Source organism: Nerophis lumbriciformis, linkage group LG23 (genome assembly GCF_033978685.3).
Source record: "Nerophis lumbriciformis linkage group LG23, RoL_Nlum_v2.1, whole genome shotgun sequence".
Taxonomy (NCBI): Eukaryota; Metazoa; Chordata; class Actinopteri; order Syngnathiformes; family Syngnathidae; genus Nerophis; species Nerophis lumbriciformis.
The window spans coordinates 3,880,001-3,905,227 of NC_084570.2; the positions used below are offsets into that span (position 1 = coordinate 3,880,001).

Consider the following 25,227-nt stretch of genomic DNA (forward strand, 5'->3'; position numbering starts at 1 on the left):
GTCCTCTCCAAGGTTTCTCATAGTCATTCACATCGACGTCCCACTGGGGTGAGTTTTTCCTTGCCCGTATGTGGGCTTTGTACCGAGGATGTCGTTGTGGCTTGTGCAGCCCTTTGAGACACTTGTGATTTAGGGCTATATAAATAAAGATTGATTGATTGATTGATTTTAGCTGTTTGCAAATTCACCAAATCATTGATTTTTAATATTTTTGATTCAATAAATAAAGGGTTTGTATGTTCTCTATATCCAACATTATGTATTATTCTAATTGATCTTTTTTTATAACACAGTTATAGTGAGTCAAGCATATTTTTGTTATTACCCCATATTTCTACACAATAACTCAGATATTGGTGAGCAGTAAAGAATATTTGCTTTATTTATTATTGATACATATAAAACGTGCTTAATGGTCGCAGTTGATAACTCCCATTAGCTACATTGTTAACCATCTAGTACAAGTCCTGCAGTAGATCACAAATTAGAATGCATAAAACAAATAAATTGTTATTAACTTACATAGAAATTGGGAATGATAAACACAATTCCAGAAAAAAAGTGCAGTTCCCTTTAAGGGAAATAATTGAAATTCAGTGTCTTAATTATGGCAAAGGTTTCTTGCACCAGCCCAGAACGGACTCATGTGTCAGTTTGTGTTTGTTGTTTATTTCAGACCATGTGAGCTGCCTGCCATCATAGTCAGCTGTGCGTGGCGACCGCCTCGTTGCCAGGAACATGTGGCCTGAGAAGCATGTGTGCAGCCAGCAAGTACTTACCGGAGTATCAACATGCTTTAACGGCAGCTGAGGAGTGGGAGGCTGTGGACAGAAAGCAGACAGTGGGCTGCTTAGTCACCGGATGCATTATGTCCGACCTTTTTTAGCAGTCAAAAATAACAATATTTGAGTGCATGTTGATGCAACATAGTGTTTGCGTGCATAGCTGACACACAACATAAGTGATGTAGGGTTGTGTCATGATCCGTGGTCCGGATCATGTTTTGTTTAGTTATGTTCTGTTAGTTTTGGACTCCAAAAGTTCCTGTTTGCGCTTCCTTGTTTGTTTTGTCACCATGGCGACTCATTAGTTTCACCTGCCTCGTTTGTATGCATCAAATCAAATCAACTTTATTTATAGAGCACATTTAAAATTTACCACAGGGGTAGCCAAAGTGCTGTACAATGAGCAGGTTAAAAGATAAAACGAGTACCGAGCAAACACAACACAACACAAACAGAACACGATAAAAAATAAATAATTAAAATAGAATTAATAAAAACATAAAAACATAAAAACATAAAAACAGCAGGTGTATTATGGGGCGCCATTGCAGGATGGATATCACTCAGTGTTAAAAGCCATGGAATAAAAGTATGTTTTTAAGAGAGATTTAAAAACAGGAAGAGAGGAGGCTTGTCTAACACTCAGGGGTAGGTCGTTCCAGAGCTTGGGAGCAGCAACGGCGAAAGCTCTGTCACCTCTAAGCTTCAGCCTTGTGTCAGGGACCGTCAACAGCAGCTGATCGGCTGATCTTAAGGATCGGGTGGGGCAGTAAGGCTGAAGGAGGTCGGAGAGATAGGTTGGCGCGAGGTTGTTTAGACATTTAAAAACAAATAAAAGGAGTTTAAAATGTATTCGGTAACGCACAGGGAGCCAGTGAAGGGACGCTAAAATAGGGGTGATGTGCTCACGTCTGCGGGTCTGTGTTAGCAGACGAGCAGCAGAGTTCTGCACGAGCTGCAGGCGGGCGAGGGAGGCCTGGCTAATGCCAACATACAAGGCATTGCAGTAGTCAAGACGAGTCGAGATAAAAGCGTGGATTAATTTCTCAAGATCATGTCTTGATAGAAGCGGTTTCACTTTCGCTATTTGGCGTAATTGATAAAAGCTTTTTTGAACGACGCTGCTGATTTGTTTTTCGAATTTAAAATCTGAGTCAAACTTTACCCCCAGGTTTGTGACACAGTCGCTGAGATACGGGGTCAGAGTGCCGAGGTCAACGTTGGGGGAGGGAGAGCGACTTAGACCGAACAACATAACTTCTGTTTTATCTTCATTTAGGCTCAGGAAGTTAGCTGAAAGCCAGACTTTGATGTCGTGCAGGCAGTCACACCTGTCGCTAATCATGAGATTATTATTTAAGCCTGTGGTTGCCAGTTAGTCGGTCTGGCGACATTGCTCTGTTCATGCTGTTCGATTCATGCCGTGTCCATTAAGTCTTGTTTGTTTATGTCCATAGTTCAGGCTAAGTGTTTACGTCTGTGTTTCCTGCATTAAGTTTTATGTTCCTTAGCCTCTCGTGCGACCGGCACACTTTTCTTTTGTTTTAGTTCCTGTCTTTTCCTGTGTAGTTAGGTTAATATTAAATAATGTTCCTACCTTCAAGCCTTGTCCGGTATAGTCCGATTGCATCCCGGGAGAACAAATCTCCCAGTAAGTTGCGACAAACCCCTCGTCCTGACAGATTGTATAGGTATTAGAATAGTACCATGATACTAATGAATCATATTTGGTACTATACCGCCTCTGAAAAGTACCGGTCCACCCCCGCCCCGTCGTCGTCACGTCGTGTCATTGCTGGTTTACCAGCAGACGAGCATGTTCGGCAGCGCACACACACGGAGTACTTACACTCTTAGAAATAAGGGTTCTAAAAGGGTTCTTCTACAAGGGCTGAGGTTCTAACTGGAACCATTTGCTTCTGAAAAACCCTTTCCCGAAGAAAGGGTTTTTCAAGGGTTCTTGGTAACGCTAATGGTTCCAGTAAGAACCATTTTGATCCAGAGAACCCTTTAAAACCCCTTTTCTGAATAATTGGTTTTAAAAGGGTTCTCACTAACACTAAGGGTTCCAGTAAGAACTATTTTGATCCAGAGAACCGTTTTTGGAAGAAAGAGTTCTTCAGGGATTGTTGAAAGTATGGGTATGATCCTGTGTCACCAGGGACATACTTCCTGATAACATTTGCCAATAATGGTGCCTATCTTTAAATAAATGTTTTTCTCATTAAAATGTTTTGAATGTTTGTTCAATGTCAACATGATAAATGACCACAATATAATATGAACTAAACTGATCTGTAGAATACAATATGGTTCTTTATAGAACCCTCAGAAGACAAGACGGTTATCGGTGAAAACCTTTGAAAAGGGATGTTTTTAGAACCCCCTGTGTCAGGTCTAGATGAAACCCTTGAAACATGAAAGAGTTCTTTGTGGAACTCCCTGTGTGGGTTCTAGATGAAACCCTTGAAACCTGAAAGGGTACTTAGTGGAACTCCCTGCATGGGTTCTAGATGAAACCCTTGACAAACGAAAGGGTTCTTAGTGGAACTCCCTGCGTGGGTTCTAGATGAAAGTCTTGAAATACAAAAGGGTTCTTAGTGGAACTCCCTGTGTGGGTTCTAGATGAAACCCTTGAAATACGAAAGGGTTCTTAGTGGAACTCCCTGTGTGGGTTCTAGATGAAACCCTTGAAACATGAAAGGGTTCTTAGTGGAACTCCCTGCATGGGTTCTTTGTAGAACCTCTCATGGGGGGTTCTGGGTGGAACATTACACACACAGTTCTAGGTAGAACCCTCCGAAAGGGTTCCAGGTGGAACCTTTATAAAAAGGTTCTACCTGGAGCCAAAAAGGGTTCTCCTATGAGGACGAGCCGAAGAACCTTATATGGTTCTACTTAGCACTTTTATTTCTAAGAGTGTAGAAGCAGACACAGTGTGTAGACAGAAAAGGGAGAACGGACGCATTTTGGCTGAAACACTAACGATAAAGGGCGTGTTTATATGCATATAATAATAGACACACACGCACTAACCATTTGGCATTCAGCAACTTAAGAACACCAGATGGGAACAATTTGGGCGTTTAAGAACACGTCATGAATTTGAATGGACTCCTCTTAGGAAATCACTTAGGAAGAAAGATAAGAGGAAAAGTTAGGAACTGAATGGAGCCCAATGTGTGTAGACAGAAAAGGGAGAACGGACGCATTTTGGCTTAAACACTAACGATAAAGGGCTTGTTTATATGCAAATTATGATAGACACGCACGCACTAACCATTTGGCATTCAGCAACTTAAGAACACCAGATGGGAACAATTTGGGCGTTTAAGAACACGTCATGAATTTGAATGGACTCCTCTTATGAAATCACTTAGGAAGAAAGATAAGAGGAAAAGTTAGGAACTGAATGGAGCCCAATGTGTGTAGACAGAAAAGGGAGAACGGACGCATTTTGGCTTGAAAACTAATGATAAAGGTGAAGTTATAACACTGAAACGTCCTCAGGAAGAGGTGCTTTAAGACATAGCTAGTTAGCTGGCGGCTAAAGTCCACCCGCTGTCGGCAGTGTTTTAGCTACTTCTAAATCACTAATCCTCGCCTCCATGGCGACAATTAAAGTATGTTTCTTACAAGTATCATTATCACTGCAGGACGAGGAATAGCTAAACATGCTTCACTACACACCGTAGCTCACCGGCGTCAAAATGTAAGCAAACGCCTTTGGTGGATCTACACCTGACATCCACTGTAATGATACCAAGTACAAAAGCGTATCTAGTCGATACGATATGATTACGTCAATATTTTTTGGCATCACAACATCTTCTTTTGTTTTTTTTTAATTGTATATTATGATTATAAATTCGGGAAATATGTCCCTGGACTTTGAATATGACCAATGTATGATCCTGTAACGACTTGGTATCGGATTGATACCCAAAATTTGTTGTATCATCCAAAACTAACATAGATCATCCAAACAACAGAAGAATAAGTGATTATTACATTTTAACAGAAGTGTAAATATAACATGTTAAAAGAGAAAGTAAGCAGATATTAACAGTAAATTAACCAGAAATTAATAATCAATTTTCTACCACTTGTCCTTCATAATTTTGACAAAATATTAGAATGGAAAATGATACAATATGTTACTGCTAGAGATGTCCGATAATGGTTATTTTACCGATATCCGATATCCCGATATTGTCCAACTCTTAATTACCGATACCGATATCAACCGATACCGATATATACAGTCGTGGAATTAACACATTATTATGCCTAATTTTGTTGTGATGCCCCGCTGGATGCATTAAACAATGTAACAAGGTTTTCCAAAATAAATCAACTCAAGTTATGGAAAAAAAATGCCAACATGGCACTGCCATATTTATTATTGAAGTCACAAAGTGCATTATTTTTTTTAACATGCCTCAAAACAGCAGCTTGTAATTTGGGACGTGCTCTTCCTGAGAGCATGGAGGTTGAGGTGGGCGGGGTTGGGGGGGGGTGGGTGTTTTGTAGGGTCCCGGAAGAATTAGTGCTGCAAGGGATTCTGGGTATTTGTTCTGTTGTGTTTATGTTATGTTACGGTGCGGATGTTCTCCCGAAATGTGTTTGTCATTCTTGTTTGGTGTGGGTTCACAGTGTGGCGCATATTTGTAACCGTGTTAAAGTTGTTTATACGGCCACCCTCAGTGTGACCTGTACGGCTGTTGCATAAAGCCGTAGATATTATGTGACTGGGCCGACACGCAAAGGCAGTGCCTTTAAGGTTTATTGGTGCTCTGTACTTCTCCCTACGTCCGTGTACACAGCGGCGTTTTAAAAAGTCATAAATTGTACTTTTTGAAACCGATAATTATGAAACCGATAACGATAATTTCCGATATTACATTTTAAAGCATTTATCGGCCGATAATTTCGGTAGTCCGATATTATCGGACATCCCTCGTTACTGCATATGTCAACAGACTAACTAATTGTTTGTTTACTTACTACTAAAAGACAAGTTGTCTGGTATGTTCACTATTTTATTTAAGGACAAAATTGCAATAAGAAACATGTTTGATGTACCGTAAGATTTTTTGTTAAAATAAAGCAAATAATGCCATTTTTTGTGGTCCCCTTTAATTAGAAAAGTATCAAAAAGTATCAAAATAATTTTAGTACCAACATATTGGTAGCGGGACAACACTAAAGGCGATGAAGCTACAGAAAGTAGAGATTCAAAATATTTTTATCCGCACATGTACGAAGTCACACCACAGACAGGGGGACCATGTATCTAGGAAAATCTCTGCGTGAACTTAAGGGCCCTGGTTGAGCTGTATAAACAAGACCACAGACTGTTTAACAAGCTGCAGCAGTCATTTGAAAGTGCAGACGTCCAAAGTAAATAAGAGTAAAGTAGTGACTGGGCCTTGGAATGTTCCTCATTTGGTCACATCTCCATAGATGAACAAGCGGCCAAATACTTGCTCATGATCCTGAATTGCACACCTCTGCAAACGACGCGGGACTCAACCGCGTTTTTTATCGGTTCCGAGGTGGAAAACGGCGGAATCTTTAAAGCAGGGGTGTCAAACTCCTTTTAGCTCAGGGGCCACATAGAGGAAAAAATCTGGTAAAATCATGGCATGATAACTTGAAAATAAAGACAACTTCAGATTGTTTTCTTTGTTTAAAACATGGGTGTTTTAAACACCCAGTGTAATTTCACTTGGCCCTTGAGGCGATACCAAATTAACACTAGAGCTGGCCCGCCGATTGTATACAGCGGCGATGCCGCGGTAACACCGCATTCACTGCTAATTCTCATACTTGCCAATTCTCATACTTGCCAACCCTCCCGGGAGACTCCCAAATTTCAGTGCCCCTCCCGAAAATCGTCACATCCGCTTTTCATCCAGTCCAACGAGTGCTGACCCAGTCACATGATATGTGCGGCTTCCTATAAACAACTTTAACACTGTTAGAAATATACGCCACACTGTGAACCCACGCCAAACAAGAATGACAAACACATGTCGGGAGAACATCCGCACAGTAACACAACATAAACACAACAGAACAAATACCCAGAACACCTTGCAGCCCTAACTCTTCCGGGCTGCAATATACAACCTCGCTACCCCCAAACCCCAACCCCCAACCCCGTCCACCTCAACCGACGTACGGAGGGGGGGTTGTTTGGTGGTAGCGGGGAGTGTATATTGCAGCCCGGAAGAGTTAGGACTGCAAGGTGTTCTGGGTTTTTGTTCTGTTGTGTTTATGTCACGTGTGTGTGTGTGTGTGTACAGAAGCCGCACATATCTTGTGACTGGGCCGGCACGTTGTTAGAATGGATGAAAAGCGGACGTGACGACAGCTGGTAGAGGACGTTAAAGGCAGTGCCTTTAAGGCACGCCCCCAAGACTGTGGTCCGGGTGGACTACGAGATATAATGACCGATGAACACCTTGGTCCGATAATGAAGGTTGCCTCAGCTCAAAGCCATTAATGAACTAGCATCCAAGAAAAGATGCCAGGTATCTGGCTTGGGCACATCAGATTAGATCAGTGTTTATTCATTGTTATTTTATTTTCAATTTTATTAGCCTGTGGAAAAAGTTAATGTAGATATTTACCTCAGAAGGCTGCAAATACAAAAGAGGCATTCAATCTTTATTAGGGCCCGCCATGGCCCATTGCAAAAGGACTCCCACAGGGAGTCCTTATGCAATGGGACATAAGGACCTATTGTTATTCGATCGTTTTATTCTTTCTTGTTATTATTATTATTCTTCCGCAGCTTTGCGCACTACTTTGACCCCCTTAACATGCTTCAAAACTCACCAAATTTTACACACACATCAGTAATATACGGCAAAACTTTTTATCAAACAACCAAACCTCAAAATTGCGCTCTAGCGCCCCCTAGGAACAAAAAAAACTAGACTGCCTGTAACTCCCACTAGGAAGGTCGGAGAGACATGAAACAAAAACCTCTATGTAGGTCTGACTTAGACCTAGTTCTCATAATTGTATGTCTTCGGGCTAAAATCACCAGGAAGTTGGTAATTCCCCCTTCAAGACAAAAATGTACTAAAAACAGTCACTTTTGCCTCTTTGAGCTATAATTTGACCCCCTTAACATGCTTCAAAACTCACCAAACTTAACACACACATCAGGACTGGCTAAAACTGTGATCTAATGAAAAAACCTAACCCCAAATCCAAAAATTGTGCTCTACAGCAATTTTTTCTTAAAACGCACAAAAAACTGCTCCTCGGATGAAAAATCTGACAAAACTGCCTGTAACTCCCACTGGGAAGGTCGGAGAAAGATGAAACAAAAACCTCTCTGTAGGTCTCACTTAGACCTACATTTCATAAATTGACAACCCCCAGCAAAAATCTACAGGAAGTTTGCTATTCCCCCTTCAACACAACATTTTTGTAAAAACCCGTCACCTTTCTTCAAACATTATCTCCTCTGAGCGCGTTTGTTGTTTCGGCTTCAAACTTACACAGGAGAGAGATTGAACCCTTCTGATTAAAAGTTGGTGAAAGAGTTGTGATACCTGCTCCGGTTTTGATTTTATGACCCTTCAAAGACCCGCTGCACTGATGCTCCTGCGGTGCTGCTTTTTTCAGATGGCTGCTCAAAAGCAGGAAGCACCAACGTGCCCACACAATGCAGACAAGGTAGGTACACTAGACAAAAGTCTTGGGACACTTCAGACTACAAGTAGACAAAAGTATTGGGACACTTAGGACTAGCACCTGCCAAATACGCGGGCCCGAACAACGCTGCTTGCAGCTTTAATTTAAATTGTATTTGATATGCCATTGATATTTTTTAATTATTATTATTATTTGAAACTCGATTTTGCATGTCATTATAAAGTTATATTAGCCTTGTTTGTTCAATATTTAATGCAAAACTTGTGTGGGTTCCTATTAAAAGGTTAATTTGTTCAACCTTGGCCCGCGGCATTGTTCAGTTTAAAATTTTGGCCCACTCTGTATTTGAGTTTGACACCCCTGGTTTAAAAACAGAACAAGCACAATCTGAAACCGTACAAATCATAATGTTTTTGGGGTTTTTTTACACTTACATGTTGCTGTTCATAGTAGTCTATCTTCATTTGTCGTGATTTTATAATTTCCGAATAAATGATGCGATAATATTCATCAGTCAAATACCGTATTTTCCGCACCATTAGCCGCACCTAAAAACCACAAATTTACTCAAAAGCTGACAGTGCGGCTTTTAACCCGGTGCGCTTTATATATGGATAAATATTAAGATTCATTTTCATAAAGTTTCGGTCTCGTAACTACGGTAAACAGCCGCCATCTTTTTTCCCGGTAGAACAGGAAGCGCTTCTTCTTCTACGCAAGCAACCGCCAAGGTAAGCACCCGCCCCCATAGAACAGGAAGCGCTTCTTCTTCTACTGTAAGCAACCCGCGTAGAAGAAGAAAAAGCGCGCGGATATTACCGTACGTTTCATTTCCTGTTTACATCTGTAAAGACCACAAAATGGCTCCTACTAAGCGACAAGGATCCGGTTCATGAAAAGACGCAATCTCTCCATCCTCACACGGATTACTATTTCACAGCAACTGATATTCCTGTGAACCGCACTGTGGATACTGTGGATACAACGGGAGCACGTACGGTGAATATTCGCACCACAGGGAATGAGAAGTCATCCTTCACTGTGGTTCTAGCTTGCCATGCTAATGGCCTGAAACTTCCACCCATGGTGATATTCAAAAGGAAGACCTTGCCAAAAGAGACCTTTCCAGCCGGCGTCATCATAAAAGCTAACTCGAAGGGATGGATGGATGAAGAAAAGATGAGCGAGTGGTTAAGGGAAGTTTACGCGAAGAGGCCGGGTGGCTTTTTTCACACAGCTCCGTCCATGTTGATATACGACTCCATGCGCGCCCACATCACAGATGGTGTCAAAAAACAAGTGAAGCACACAAATACAACACTCGCCGTCATTCCGGGTGGATTAACCAAAGAACTCCAACCGCTGGATATTGGTGTCAACAGGGCATTCAAATCACGACTGCGAACGGCGTGGGAACAATGGATGACCGAAGGCGAACACACCTTCACTAAGACAGGCAGACAGCGCCGGACGACATACGCCAACATTTGCCAGTGGATCGTAAATGCCTCGGCAGATATTTCGGTCACAACTGTGGTCCGAGCTTTCCGGAAGGCAGGATTCACAGAACTGCTGAACAGTGACACTGACTCCGATGACTTCGACGAGACGGAACCGGCCATTTTGGATCCCACATTTGCCCAACTTTTCAATTCGGACACCGAAGACGAAGAATTCGAAGGATTTACGAATGAAGAATAACTTCAGAAGGTGAGCGCTATGTTTATTTTGTGTGTTGTGACATTAACGTTCGAGCAACATTATGTTGCTATTGCTCTGCACTATTTTGAATTTTACTATGTTTGTGATTGCACATTTGCGTACATTTTGGGACAGAGTTGTTAGAACGCTGGTTTTTAATATATTATTAAAGTTTGACTGACCTATCTGACTGTTTTTTTGACATTCCCTTTAGCGCAGCGTAGGCGCGGCTTATAGTCCGGGGCGGCTTATAGGTGGACAAAGTTTTGAAATATGCCATTCATTGAAGGTGCGCCTAATAATCCGGTGCGCCTTATAGTGCGGAAAATACGGTAGGTGTTGTCACGGCGAAGTCTTTGCAGCTTACTGCGAGGTTTGTTCTCCCGGGATGCAAACGGACTATTCCGGACAAGGCTTGCAGGTAGGAACGTATTTATTAATCTTCTCAAAACTCAAAGTACTACAAAAAACGGAAAAACAGGGCGAAGGCACAACGCGCTGATCGCACTTGTAGCTAAACTAACACTTAGCATGAACTATAACAAGGAAAACTTACTAGCTGTGGCATGAACAAACAAAAACTTACATATACAAGGCATGAAGCGAACACTTGGCATAAACTTGGAATCAGACATGAACCGAACAAATGACGCCAGGCCGACTGACTGGCTTAAATAGTGTCTATTGATTAGAGCCAAGTGAGCGTCCCGAACACCAGCGGCAGGTGAAAATCATACGCAACCATGGCAACCAAAACAAACGAGAGTGCACAAAAAAACAGGAACTCATGGAGTCAAACTAACAGAACATAACGAAAACATGATCCGGACCACGGATCATGACAGGTGTGAGTTTGGCAGAGTTTTAAAATGCTCTCATTGGTGTAAAATGTTAATCTGTCAGAAGATGTACTGTATTTTTCGGACTATAAATCGCAGTTTTTTCTCCAGTGCGACTTATATATGTTTTTTTCCTTCTTTATTATGCATTTTCGGCAGGTGCGACTTATACTCAGGTGCGACTTATACTCCGAAAAATACGGTAATAAATAGTAATATCAAAATCAAATTACAGGATGTAATCACTCATCTTCCTCAACTATTTGGCCTCCCATCCAAATGATGAGAATCAGGTGTCCTAATCACTTGGCCCGGTGTATACAATCAATCACTTAGGCATGGAGACTGTTTCTACAAAGATTTGTGAAAGAATGGGCCGCTCTCAGTGATTTCCAGCGTGGAACTGTCATAGGATGCCACCTGTGCAACGAATCCAGTCGTGAAATTTCCTCGCTCCTAAATATTCCAAAGTCAACTTTATTATAAGAAAAGTGAAGAGTTTGAGAACAACAGCAACTCAGCCACCAAGTGGTAGGCCATGTAAACTGACAGAGTTGGGTCAGTGGATGCTGAAGCGCATAGTGCAAAGACTTTCTGCACAGTCAGTTGCTACAGAGCTCCAAATTTCGTGTGACCTTCCAATTAGCCCACGTACAGTACGCAGAGAGCTTCATGGAACGGGTTTCCATGGCTGATCAGCTGCATCTAAGCCATACATCACCAAGTCCAATGCAAAGCGTGGGACTCAGTGGTGTAAAGCACGTCGCCACTGGACTCTAGAGCAGTGGAGACGCCTTCTCTGGACTGATAAGTTACGCTTTTCCTTCTGGCAATCTGATGGACGAGTCTGGGTTTGGAGGTTGCCAGGAGAACGCTACATTTCGGACTGCATTGTGCCGAGTGTGAAATTTGATGGAGGAGGAATTATGGTGCGGGGTTTGTATTTCAGGAGTTGGGCTTGGCGTCTTAGTTCCAGTGAAAGGAACTTTGAATACACCAAAACATTTTGGACAATTTCATGGGATGGCACTTCAAGTTCATATGTGAGTAAAGGCAGGTGGCCCAATACTTTTGGCAATATAGTGTATATAGCATCATCTACAACAAAACTTGTGCATTTGGACTCATTTCATGAATCACACATAAAGTTAGAAGGGGGATACATGTTATGTCAGCATATTATGTGCGCCCAGATAATGTGTCCCCAGATCATTTGTCCCCAGATAATGTGTCCCCATATTGTGATAATGTGTCCCCAGATAATGTGTCCCCAGTCCTCTATCTTAAACGAGCACATACACTATATATTGCCAAAAGTATTTGGCCACAAACTCCCCCCCCAACCCCACACTATAATTCCTCCTCCACCGAATTCCACACTCGGCACAATGCAGTCCGAAATGTACCGCTCTCCTGGCAACCTCCAAACCCAGACTCGCCCATCAGATTGCCAGATGGAAAAGCGTGATTCATCACTCCAGACAAGGTGTCTCCACTGCTCTAGAGTCAAGTGACAACGTGCTTTACACCACTGCATCCCACGCTTTGCGTTGGACTTGGTGATGTATGGCTTGGATGCAGCTGCTCGGCCATGGAAACTCATTTCGTGAAGCTCTCTGCGGACAGTACGTGGGCTAATTGGAAGGTCAAATGAAGATTGGAGCTCTGTAGCAACTGACTGTGCAGAAAGTCTTTGCACTATGCGCTTCAGCATCCACTGACCCCTCTCTGTCAGTTTACGTGGCCTACCACTTGGTGGCTGAGTTGCTGTTGTTCCCAAACTCTTCCATTTCACAACTGGATTTGTTGCACAGGTGGCATCCTATAACAGTTCCACGCTGGAAATCACCTGAGAGCGGCCCATTCTTTCACAAATGTTTGTAGAAACAGTCTCCATGCCTAAGTGCTTGATTTGCTTGATATGTCCCGGCAAGAAATCTGCGTTCAAAGAACTCCGGCTTATTAGTGATTCCCAGAGCCCAAAAAAAGTCTGCGGGCTATAGAGCGTTTTCTATTCGGGCTCCAGTACTATGGAATGCCCTCCCGGTAACAATTAGAGATGCTACCTCAGTAGAAGCATTTAAGTCCCATCTTAAAACTCATTTGTATACTCTAGCCTTTAAATAGCCCCCCTGTTAGACCAGTTGATCTGCCGTTTCTTTTCTTTTCTCCTCTGCTCCCCTTTTCCTTGAGGGGTGGGGGTGCACAGGTCCGGTGGCCATGGATGAAGTGCTGGCTGTCCAGAGTCGGGACCCGGGGTGGACCGCTCGCCTGTGCATCGGCAGGGAACATCTCTGCGCTGCTGACCCGTCTCCGCTCGGGATGGTGTCCTGCTGGCCCCACTATGGACTGGACTCTTACTATTATGTTGGATCCACTATGGACTGGACTCTCACAATATTATGTCAGACCCACTCGACATCCATTGCTTTCGGTCTCCCCTAGAGGGGGGGGGGGGTTACCCACATATGCGGTCCTCTCCAAGGTTTCTCATAGTCATTCACATCGACGTCCCACTGGGGTGAGTTTTTCCTTGCCCGTATGTGGGCTTTGTACCGAGGATGTCGTTGTGGCTTGTGCAGCCCTTTGAGACACTTGTGATTTAGGGCTATATAAATAAAGATTGATTGATTGATTGATTGATTGATTTTATACACCTGTGGCCGGGCCAAGTGATTAGGACACCTGATTCTGATCATTTGGATGGGTGGCCAAATACCTTTGGCAATATAGTGTAGCTCCGCCCCCTCCAAAGTCAGGGGATACAAATAATTGCTATTGCGACATCCAGTGGACACATTTAGAAGAGCAGTTTGTTTCATTCAAAAATTTCAGTTAATTTTTATACTCAGCAAAATCATCTCGCAAGCCGGATAAAACCTGTTCGCGGGCGTTTGACACCCCTGCTTTTTAAAGCCTGACCTTCAACCTCTAGCAACAGACGTGTTTGTATTTATGTTAGAGATGCGCGGTTTGCGGACACAACCGCGGAGTCCGCGGATTATCCGCGGATTGGGCGGATGAAATTTAAAAAAATAAGATTTTATCCGCTCGCGGGTCGGGTCGGGCGGATTAATTAGATATTTTTTTATTTTTTTATTTTATTTTTTTTTGCGGGTGGCAGTTAAACCAATTGGGAAATATATATACATAGTTAAATGTTGTTACCCACATACGAAAAACGAGCAGGCACCTGCAGCATATGCCACAACAGAAGAAAAAAAAAAAAAGAGATGGACACTTTTACGGAGCGGAGGGACGCCTCGCCGGGGTCCGGGACCGAGGCTCCTTCCCCCGAGAGGGCCCCACCGGGAGCCGTAGCTGAGGCGATCCGCGAGAAGGGCCCGACGCACGTCCAGGGTCACTACTGCGCCCACCGCACCGACACCCCGCCTCGTCCGCTTTCGCCGCGGCCGGCGTCACGCGCAGCAGGTAAGCAGCTTACCTGCCCGCCACCCCCGTGGCCGGGGGCTCGTAACATGGGTCACTCCGCGCGCTCCGCCCGCGCAGCTTACCTGCTTGCTCGCAAAATGATTATTAGCATTCAGACAGGTTAAAATGTTGCTAAAACCATCACTTTTCTATCAGTCACAGTGACTTTTCAAAACAAAAATATTACAGCAAAAATCATATGGGTTGATTGACATGTTTATTCTGTAAGCTAACTTCAATAGTTTGAAATTATTTTGACAGTTAATGCCAGTTATCCTGTCAACCTTTCACAAGACTTCAATTTGTTAATTGAAAGTATAAATAGTATAAACACTTTTAACAGTATGTCGTGCTGTGAAATACAGCCGACAGGATGGCGCACCAAACACAAAGCAAGGCCATGCTGCAGGAGAACAAAGGACTTCTTTCATTTAAGGTTTGTGATAAACCATCAAACTCATTCGTTAAAAGGACTCTATAGTAATATAAAGCAAATTTTTCTGGACATTATCATGCAAGAAAAGTTTATTTTTGGGGTCGCGATCACCGCGTAATGATTTTTAAAGGTTGCATTACAAACATTTAACTGTCCCATGTGATCAGCCAGTGCGATTGGAAGTCCATGCTCAATTATTGCCTCCGTAAATAAAACTTCGGCATTTATCACATCCAAAGAATCTGTTTGGGTGACGAAAAACGTTGAAAGTTTTCCACTTGTATCGCTAGCAACGGCATTAGACTTGTGTTTTTTTGTCCCAACGTGGTCTTTTACATCGCTAATTCCTCCGTGTCCGATCGAAAAATCTTGTCTGCACAAGGTGCAATTCGCGTAGTTTTCACCCTTTTTTTTTTTTTTTAATTAATATTAGATATATAACAACGGGCGGATGGCGGGCGGATGCAGTTCTGATCAAACGTTACATCGGGTGGATGGCGGATGGTTGACGACTTTCTGCCGCGGTTGCGGATGAAATAAATTGCCTATCCGCGCATCTCTAATTTACGTGCGGCTTTGCCCGCAATTCCGGGAAGGATCATTGTATTTTAGAAGTCACGGGGTCACTGGAAGTTTCCTTAATGGTGCTATTCATGCCATATGTGCTGTACTCACCAGCTCAGAGTTGGTGCTTGTTTGACACGCCGTGGTGACCTGGGTGAGGAGAAACACAGATGGTTAGGGGCTTATTCCAGTTGTGTGCCGAGTCTCCCTGCAGAGAATAAGATGCAAGGCGAGATTCTGACCCCCTGATCATAACAAGAACATATTCTGATGTTGCATCTTTAAATAGTCAGAAGGCCACGCTCTAAGTATCCATGACAAGCGCGGCTCCTAATAGTCTGTATGACTGTCCTGCCGCCGCACATCACTGATTAGGATCCAGCAGGCACAGGAACTTTCCGCATAAACATGAGCTGCAGCGGGCTTGTGTACAGCGAGATGATGTGCACTATCAGAGGGCCAGCAGGCGCGGGCGGGAAGGAAACAGACATCATTAGTTTGCACCGAGAAAACAAAAGCCTGGTTTGGCTTTGCACCATTATTACTGCAAAAAGTCAGTGTTCAAAAACAAGAAAAAAAAAATTCAAAAATGAGGGGTATTTTATTTGAACTAAGCAAAATGATCTGCCAATAGAACAAGAACATTTGGCTTGTCAATACTTTCCAAAACAGGTCAAATTAGCTAACCTCAATGAACCCAAAAATACCTTAAAATAAGTATATTCTCACTAATAACAAGTGCACTTTTCTTGGTAGAAAAAAAACAAAAAACTTTTTGCTCAATATGTAGAAAAATATTTTTAAATGAAGTAAATGCAAGTGCCATTATCTTGACATAATGATATGCGCTCGGCATTACATTTCTTGAAACCAGCAATTTTATACTAAAAACTAATTTATTGTTCTTAATGGAAAGGCAACAAGGCAAAAACTGAAATCTAAGTAAGATTAAATATCTCAAATAAGGGTGATATTTGCTTATTTTTGGTCTGATAAGATAATTATTCTCACTAAGCAGATTTTATGTTAAGAGTGTTTTACTTGTTTTAAGGGTTTTGGCCCTAAATGATCTCAGTAAGATATTACAGCTTGTTGCTGAGATTTTATGACCTATATTGAGTAAAACATGCTTGAAACTAGAATATCAACTGTTGCAAAGCTGTGTCATCAACACTCACAAGTATAAAACTACTTTTTTAAAGTAATAATTTCTTACTTCAAGCATGAAATAAAAAAATCATGACTTTGACACAATTGTGTCTCATAATTAAAACAGATGACAGCCAAATGGACTTTGCAGTTTTATTTTCAATGAAACAATAGAAAAGTCGTACTCATATAGTAGTACAGTTGGCACAGTACAGTAAACTGACAGTTAATATTCAAACATTTAACATGTGACATTTCTAACAATTTTGAACAGAAATAGTTCATGCACATTCAGATAAATTCTTTCAAATGACAATTAAAAAAGATTGGGCCGGGGAACGGGCTGTAAATATATATATATATATATATATATATATATATATATATATATTCCTTGCGCACTAATGACTGAAAGAGCATGCACTTGGCGCGATGATGTCATGTTATCGATGGAAAAATGCATTTTTAGACAATATGATTTGCCTGAGCGGCTAGGAGACCCCGAGAGTAACAAGCGGTTGCCTTGTTGCCTTTCCATTAAGAACAATAAATTAGTTTTTAGTATAAGTTTGCTGGTTTCAAGAAATGTTATGCCGAGCGCATATCATTATGTCAAGATAATGGCTCTAGCATTTACTTAATTTAAGAATATTTTTCAACATATTGAGCAAAAAAGGTCTCGTATTTGTTTTTTCTATCAAGAAAAGTGCACTTGTTATTAGTGAGAATATACTTAATTTAAAGTATTTTTGGGTTCATTGAGGTTAGCTAATTTTACTTGTTTTGGAAAGTCTTGACAAGCCAAACTTTCTTGTTCTATTGGCAGATAATTTTGCTTAGTTCAAATAAAATACCCCTAATTTTTGTATTTTTTTCCCTTGTTTTTGAACACTGACTTTTTGCATTGTACTAGTCGCTCAGGCAAATCATATTGTCTAAAAATGCATTTTTCCATCGATAACATGACATCATCGCGCCAAGTGAGTGCTTTTTCAGTCAATTAATGCGCATATATACAGTTCGGCCCCCGGCCAAAAAAGTTTTAATTGCAATTTTGAAGAATTCATCTGAATGTGCATGAACTATTTCTGTTCAAAATTGCTAGAAATGTCACATCTTAAATGTTTAAATATTAACTGTCAGTTTACTGTACTGTGCCAACTGTACAGTATTACAGTTGGCACAGTACAGCATTAAAAAATTACAGTTGGTACAAAATGCGGCTGCTAGACTTTTGACAAGAACAAGAAAGTTTGATCATATTACGCCTATACTGGCTCACCTGCACTGGCTTCCTGTGCACTTAAGATGTGACTTTAAGGTTTTACTACTTACGTATAAAATACTACACGGTCTAGCTCCGTCCTATCTTGTCGATTGCATTGTACCATATGTCCCGGCAAGAAATCTGCGTTCAAAGAACTCCGGCTTATTAGTGATTCCCAGAGCCCAAAAAAAGTCTGCGGGCTATAGAGCGTTTTCTATTCGGGCTCCAGTACTATGGAATGCCCTCCCGGTAACAATTAGAGATGCTACCTCAGTAGAAGCATTTAAGTCCCATCTTAAAACTCATTTGTATACTCTAGCCTTTAAATAGCCCCCCTGTTAGACCAGTTGATCTGCCGTTTCTTTTCTTTTCTCCTCTGCTCCCCTTTTCCTTGAGGGGGGGGGGGGGCACAGGTCCGGTGGCCATGGATGAAGTGCTGGCTGTCCAGAGTCGGGACCCGGGGTGGACCGCTCGCCTGTGCATCGGCTGGGAACATCTCTGCGCTGCTGACCCGTCTCCGCTCGGGATGGTGTCCTGCTGGCCCCACTATGGACTGGACTCTTACTATTATGTTGGATCCACTATGGACTGGACTCTCACAATATTATGTCAGACCCACTCGACATCCATTGCTTTCGGTCTCCCCTAGAGGGGGGGGGTTACCCACATATGCGGTCCTCTCCAAGGTTTCTCATAGTCATTCACATCGACGTCCCACTGGGGTGAGTTTTTCCTTGCCCGTATGTGGGCTTTGTACCGAGGATGTCGTTGTGGCTTGTGCAGCCCTTTGAGACACTTGTGATTTAGGGTTATATAAATAAATATTGATTGATGATTGATTGATACTACTATATGAGTACGTATTTTCTATTGTTTCATTGAAAATAAAACAGCAAAGTCCATTTGGCTGTCATTTGTTTTAATTATGAGACAAAATTGTGTCAAAGTCATGATTTTTTTATTTCATGCTTGAAATAAGAAATGATTACTTTAAAAAAGTAGTTTTATACTTGTGAGCGTTGATGACACAGCTTTGCAACAGTTGATATTCTAGTTTCAAGCATGTTTTACTCAATATAGGTCATCAAATCTCAGCTACAAGCTGTAATATCTTACTGAGATCACTTAGGACCAAAACCCTTAAAACAAGTCAAACACTAACATAAAATCTGCTTGGTGAGAATAATTATCTTATCAGACAGAAAATAAGCAAATATCACCCTTATTTGAGATATTTCATCTTACTTAGATTTCAGTTTTTGCAGTGTATTACCGGGCATATCAACATACAGGAGCCGGAGTCGTAGGATCGTAGCTCACACGGCTCATGTTGACACGCAACGTGAGGGCTTGAAAATGGAAAGATCACTGGCGAAATAACAAATTATCCAACACAAAAGTCGCCATTTCGCTTCCATGCTAAAATGTGCTCTTTGTTTCACTTCCCGCGGCGGCGACTGACATTCATACATCGACGCCCAGTAGCTGCATCACATTTTATTTGGAGTAGGGCCGTAGCATATGACTTGTCTGTAAGTCCCGCCAGGACTGATCCAAAGGTCAAAATGCGTCGGAGATGATGATAAAGAGACTCGAGAGAGGCCTGATGACAGACTTTTAAAGTTATTAACATTCCTTACTGCATCTATCCCAACTACATCCTTATATGGCGACTATAGTGGGGAGCTGACTAATACAAGCTTCACTGGGTTTTTGCTTACTTTGACAGTCTCCACCTGTGTCTCAGGGTTGAGTTTGTTTGTCTAACCCGGGGGATCAGCAACCCGCGGCTCTTTAGCGCCGCCCTGGTGGCTCCCTGGACCTCTTTCAGAGATGTGTGAAAATGGAAAAAAGTCGAAGAAGAAAATATATTTTTGTTTTAATATATTTTCAAACATGACACAAACCTTCCTAATTGTTAGAAATCCCACTGTTTTTTGTGTGTGTTTTTTTACCTCGGGAAATGGAGGGGGAAAAAGGAAAGAGGAAATAAGGGAAAGAAAAAGGAAAAAAAAAAAAAAGGCTGATCTTTTTTGTCGTTTTATTCCTTTTTTATTTTTGTTATTAATTTTTGTATTGTTCCCACACCACCATTTCTTTTTTGTGTCACTTTTGATAAGGTTTTGTCACGGTTTACTTGCTTTTATCTATTTTATTTTTTTTAATCTATTATTATTATTTATTTATTTATTTGTTTTCATTTTATTTTTATTGATATGCAGCATTTGTGACTTTTTTTTAAACAAAATGTTTCTTATTTTTACTTTTTGACGAAATTGTGACTTTCTTCTTCTTTTTTTAAAAATACTCTCACTGATGAGAGAATTTGGCGAGCGCAGTTTTGTCCTACTAATTTCAGCGATCCTTGAACTCATCGTAGTTTGTTTGCATGTACAACTTTCTCCGATGCTGCCAATTAAATACGTTTTTTATGCCACTCCTTTGTCTCATTTTGTCCACCAAATGTTGTATGCTGTGCGTGAATGCAAACAGGCAAGCTTTGTTGATTTTATTGTTAAGCTGGAGTGCTTATCAGGCATATTTGGTCAATCCACGACTACAAGCTAATTGATGAAGAAGAAGAAAACATATTTTTGTTTTAATATATTTTCCGTAGGAGAACAAACATGACACAAACCTTCCTAATTGTTAGAAATCCCACTGTTTTTTTGTGTGTTTTTTCCCTCGGGAAAGGGAGGGAAAGAAAGGAAAGGGGAAAGAAAGGAAAGAAGAAAGGAATGAAAAAGGAAAAAAGAAAAAAGAAAGTTTTTTTTTTTGTAGTTTTATTCCTCTTTTATTATTGTTATTCATTTTTGTATTGTTCCCATACTACCATTTCTTTTTTGTGTCCCTTTTGATAAGGTTTTGTCACGGTTTACTTGCTTTTGTTTGTGACTTTTTTTTAATTACATTTTTCTTATTTAAATTTTTCTACGAAAATGTGACTTCCTTCTTTTTTTAAAAATACTCTCACTGATGAGAATATTTGGCGAGCGCAGTTTTGTCTTACTAATTTCAGCGATCCTTGAACTCATCGTAGTTTGTTTGCATGTACAACTTTCTCCGATGCTGCCAAAGAAAGACGTGTTTCATGCCACTCCTTCTTTGTCTCATTTTGTCCACCAAACATTTTATGCTGTGCGTGAATGCACAAAGGTGAGTTTTGTTTATTGTATTGATTGAATGGAGTGCTAATCAGGCCAATTTGGTCAATCCATGACTGCAAGCTAATCAATGCAGAAGAAGAAAATATATTTTTGTTTTAATATATTTTCTGCAGGAGAACAAACATGACACAAACCTTCCTAATTGTTAGAAATCCCACTGTTTTTTGTGTGTGTTTTTTTTCTCGGGAAAGGGAGGGGAAAAAAGGAAAGGGGAAATAAAGGAAAGAAGAAGGGAAAGAAAAAGAAAAAGAAAAAAGAAAAAAAGTCTGATCTTTTTTGTAGTTTTATTCCTTTTGTATTATTGTTATTAATTTTTGTAGTGTTCCCACACTGCCATTTCTTTTTTGTGTCACTTTTGATAAGGTTTTGTCACGGTTTACTTGCTTTTATTTATTTATTTATTTTAAATGTATTGTTTATTTATTTTATTTTTTTTTTTTTTATTATTGATATCAAGCATTTGTGCCTTTTTTTTAAACTAAATTTTTCTTATTCTTATTTTCCTACGAAAATGTGACTTTCTTCTTTTTTTAAAAATGCTCTCACTGATGAGAGTATTTGGCGAGCACAGTTTTGTCCTACTAATTTCAGCTATCCTTGAACTCATCGTAGTTTGATTGCATTTACAACTTTCTCCGATGCTGCCAAATAAATACGTATTTTTTATGCCACTCCTTCTTTGTCTCATTTTGTCCACCAAACGTTGTATGCTGTGCGTGAATGCAAAAAAGGCGAGCTTTGTTGATTTTATTGATTAGCTGGAGTGCTTATCAGGCATATTTGGTCAATCCATGACTGCAAGCTAATTGATGCTAACATGCTATTTAGGCTAGTTATATGTACATATTGCACATCTGCGCACACTTGCCAACCTTGAGACCTCCGAATTCGGGAGATGGGGTGGGGTTTGAGGTGGGTGGGGTTGGGGGGGCGGGATTTGGGGGGTGCGGAGGATGTATATTGTAGCCCGGAAGAGTTAGGGCTGCAAGGGATTCTGGGTTTTTCTTCTGTTGTGTTTATGTTGTGTTACGGTGCGGATGTTCTCCCAAAATGTATTTGTCATTCTTGTTTGGTGTGGGTTCACAGTGTGGCGCATATTTGTAACAGTGTTAAAGTTGTTTATACGGCCACCCTCAGTGTGACCTGTATGGCTGTTGACCAAGTTCAATTATGTGTGTGTAAAAGCCGCATATATTATGTGACTGGGCCGGCACGCTGTGTGTATGGAGGAAAAGCGGACGTGACGACAGGTTGTAGAGGACGCTAAAGGCAGTGCCTTTAAGGCACGCCCCCAATAATGTTGTCCGGGCGGAAATCGGGGGAATGGGGCCCCCGGGAGATTTCCGGGAGGGGCACTGAAATCCGGCATCTGCGGTCCCCTCCAAGGTTTCTAATTGTATCCCATTGGGTTGAGTTTTTTCTTGCCCTGATGTGGGATCTGAGCTGAGGATGTTGTTGTGGCTTGTGCAGCCCTTTTTGGGCTATATAAATAAACTTTAATTGATTGATTGATTGATTTAAAACAGAGACAAGGTTGAGTCCGGAACAGGCAGTTCAAACTGAAATCTTATAATCCCATCACATCATGAGGGAAGCCAATGACCTATCGCATTGTTTAGGGAGCGAGGGCAAGGGCATAGGTCAAATGTCTCATCTGGGATTCACTTAGACCAGGGGTCGGCAACCAAAAACGTTGAAAGAGCCATGTTGGACCAAAAATACAAAAAACTAATCTGTCTGGAGCCGCAATAAATGAACAATCGTATATAAGTCTTATTATGAAGGCAACACATGATGTAAGTGTCTATATTGGCTATAATAGCCTACTATCAAAATGACTATGTGTCGCAGGCTGAAGCAAATCTTCATTGACAGAAATGTTGAAATTGAATATGTATTCTACACATTTTTACAACAATAGAAACCATTAGTAAATCAGAGGCTACTCAGAAGGTGAGATAACTCCTGGAAAATACTGGCTTTTAATGGCCGAAGGTTGTCTTCTTTTAATAGATTTATTACAATCTTTGGCAAGCTGGGTAATGTTCGCTGTGGTCTGGAACAACACGGCACACAAACAACTATCTGAAATGCAGCCAATATTATATACAGATAATGTGTCATGAGACATGCAAAAAGGCAAGGCAAGGCAACTTTATTTGTGTAGCACTTTTCATACACAAGGCAGACTCGAAGTGCTTCACAGACAACAAAGTGAAATGAAAGAAAATAAAAGCAAAATTAAAATGCAGACAATAAAAATAAAAACAGTGCGGACGTTAAAAGTTCAAAGATTAAAAGATTTAGCTGAAAGCTAAGGTGAACATAAAAGTTTTCAGTCTAGTTTTAAAAGTAGTCAGAGTTGGGGAAAGTCTGACATCTTCAGGAAGTTTATTCCAGCTATTTGTTGCATAGTGACTGAATGATGCTCTCCCTTGATTTCAGTTTAGTCTGGGAACCGCTAACAGATTGCTCTCAGAAGATCTTAGTGATCTAGAGGGCTTATATAGTGGGAGCATATCAGTGATATACTTCGGCCCTAGACCATGTAGTGATTTATATGTGAGCAGGAGGATTTTGAAATCAATTCTCTGATGTACAGGGAGCCAATGTAAGGATTTAAAGGGGAACATTATCACAATTTCAGAAGGGTTAAAACCATTAAAAATCAGTTCCCAGTGGCTTATTTTATTTTTCAAAGTTTTTTTCAATATTTTACCCATCACGCAATATCCCTAAAAAAAGGTTCAAAGTGCCTGATTTTAACCATCGTTATATACACCCGTCCATTTTCCTGTGACGTCACATAGTGATGCTAACGCAAACAAACATGGCGCATAGAACAGCAAGCTATAGCGACATTAGCTCGGATTCAGACTCGGATTTCAGCGGCTTAAGCGATTCAACAGATTACGCATGTATTGAAACGGATGGTTGTAGTGTGGAGGCAGGTAGCGAAAACGAAATTGAAGAAGAAACTGAAGCTATTGAGCCATATCGGTTTGAACCGTATGCAAGCGAAACCGACGAAAACGACACGACAGCCAGCGACACGGGAGAAAGCGAGAACGAATTCGGCGATCGCCTTCTAACCAACGATTGGTATGTGTTTGTTTGGCATTAAAGGAAACTAACAACTATGAACTAGGTTTACAGCATATGAAATACATTTGGCAACAACATGCACTTTGAGAGTGCAGACAGCCCAATTTTCATCAATTAATATATTCTGTAGACATACCCTCATCCGCGCTCTTTTCCTGAAAGCTGATCTGTCCAGTTTTGGAGTTGATGTCAGCAGGCCAGGGAAGCTAGGGTCGATATTCTTCTCTTGATCATCTTCGGTGGCATAAGGGACGGTGTGAGCCAAGACATCCAGGGGGTTTAGCTCGCTCGTCTGCGGGAACAAACTGCCACCATTGCTTGCCGTGCTACCGAGGTCCTTTGTCCCTGAATTGCTCACACGCTCCGGCAGACTCAATGGGGGTCTGGCGGCAGATTTCTTTGACTTTATCGTTGGAAATGCATCTGCTTTGGGTGTCGCAGGATATCCACACATTCTTGCCATCTCTGTCGTAGCATAGCTTTCGTCGGTAAAGTGTGCGGAACAAACGTCCAACTTCTTGCCACTTTCGCATCTTTGGGCCACTGGTGCAACTTGAATCCGTCCCTGTTCGTGTTGTTACACCCTCCGACAACACACCGACGAGGCATGATGTCTCCAAGGTACGGAAAACAGTCGAAAAAACGGAAAATAACAGAGCTGATTTGACTCTGTGTTTGTAATGTGTTTGAGAAAATGACGGATTGCTTCCCGATGTGACGTCACGTTGTGACGTCATCGCTCCGAGAGCGAATAATAGAAAGGCGTTTAATTCGCTAAAATTCACCCATTTAGAGTTCGGAAATCGGTTAAAAAAATATATGGTCTTTTTTCTGCAACATCAAGGTATATATTGACGCTTACATAGGTCTGGTGATGATGTTCCCCTTTAAGAATTGGTCTAATGTGCTCACATTTTTTGGTCTTTGTTAGAACTCTAGCAGCAGCGTTCTGAACAAGCTGTAGCTGCCTGACAGTTTTTTTGGGAAGACCTGCAAGGAGACCATTACAATAGTCTAGCCTACTGGTAATAAAGGCATGTACAAGTTTTTCTAAGTCTTGAGCTGACATGAGCCCTCTAAGTCTTGCTACATTTTTGAGGTGATA

General features: G+C 41.3%; 1 protein-coding gene across 5 annotated transcripts in view; it reads right to left on the bottom strand.

Moving 5' to 3' along the window:
- Positions 1–25,227, bottom strand: part of tns1a (tensin 1a) — a 288,746-nt gene that overhangs the window by 127,171 nt on the left and 136,348 nt on the right. For all 5 annotated transcript variants that reach the window (XM_061985317.1, XM_061985319.1, XM_061985320.1 and 2 more), the window contains exons 5-6: positions 15,546–15,584; positions 780–821 (exon numbers count right to left, since the gene is read on the bottom strand). In XM_061985317.1, the coding sequence (XP_061841301.1) occupies positions 780–821; positions 15,546–15,584 (81 nt within the window). The remainder of the gene's footprint in view (positions 1–779; positions 822–15,545; positions 15,585–25,227) is intronic.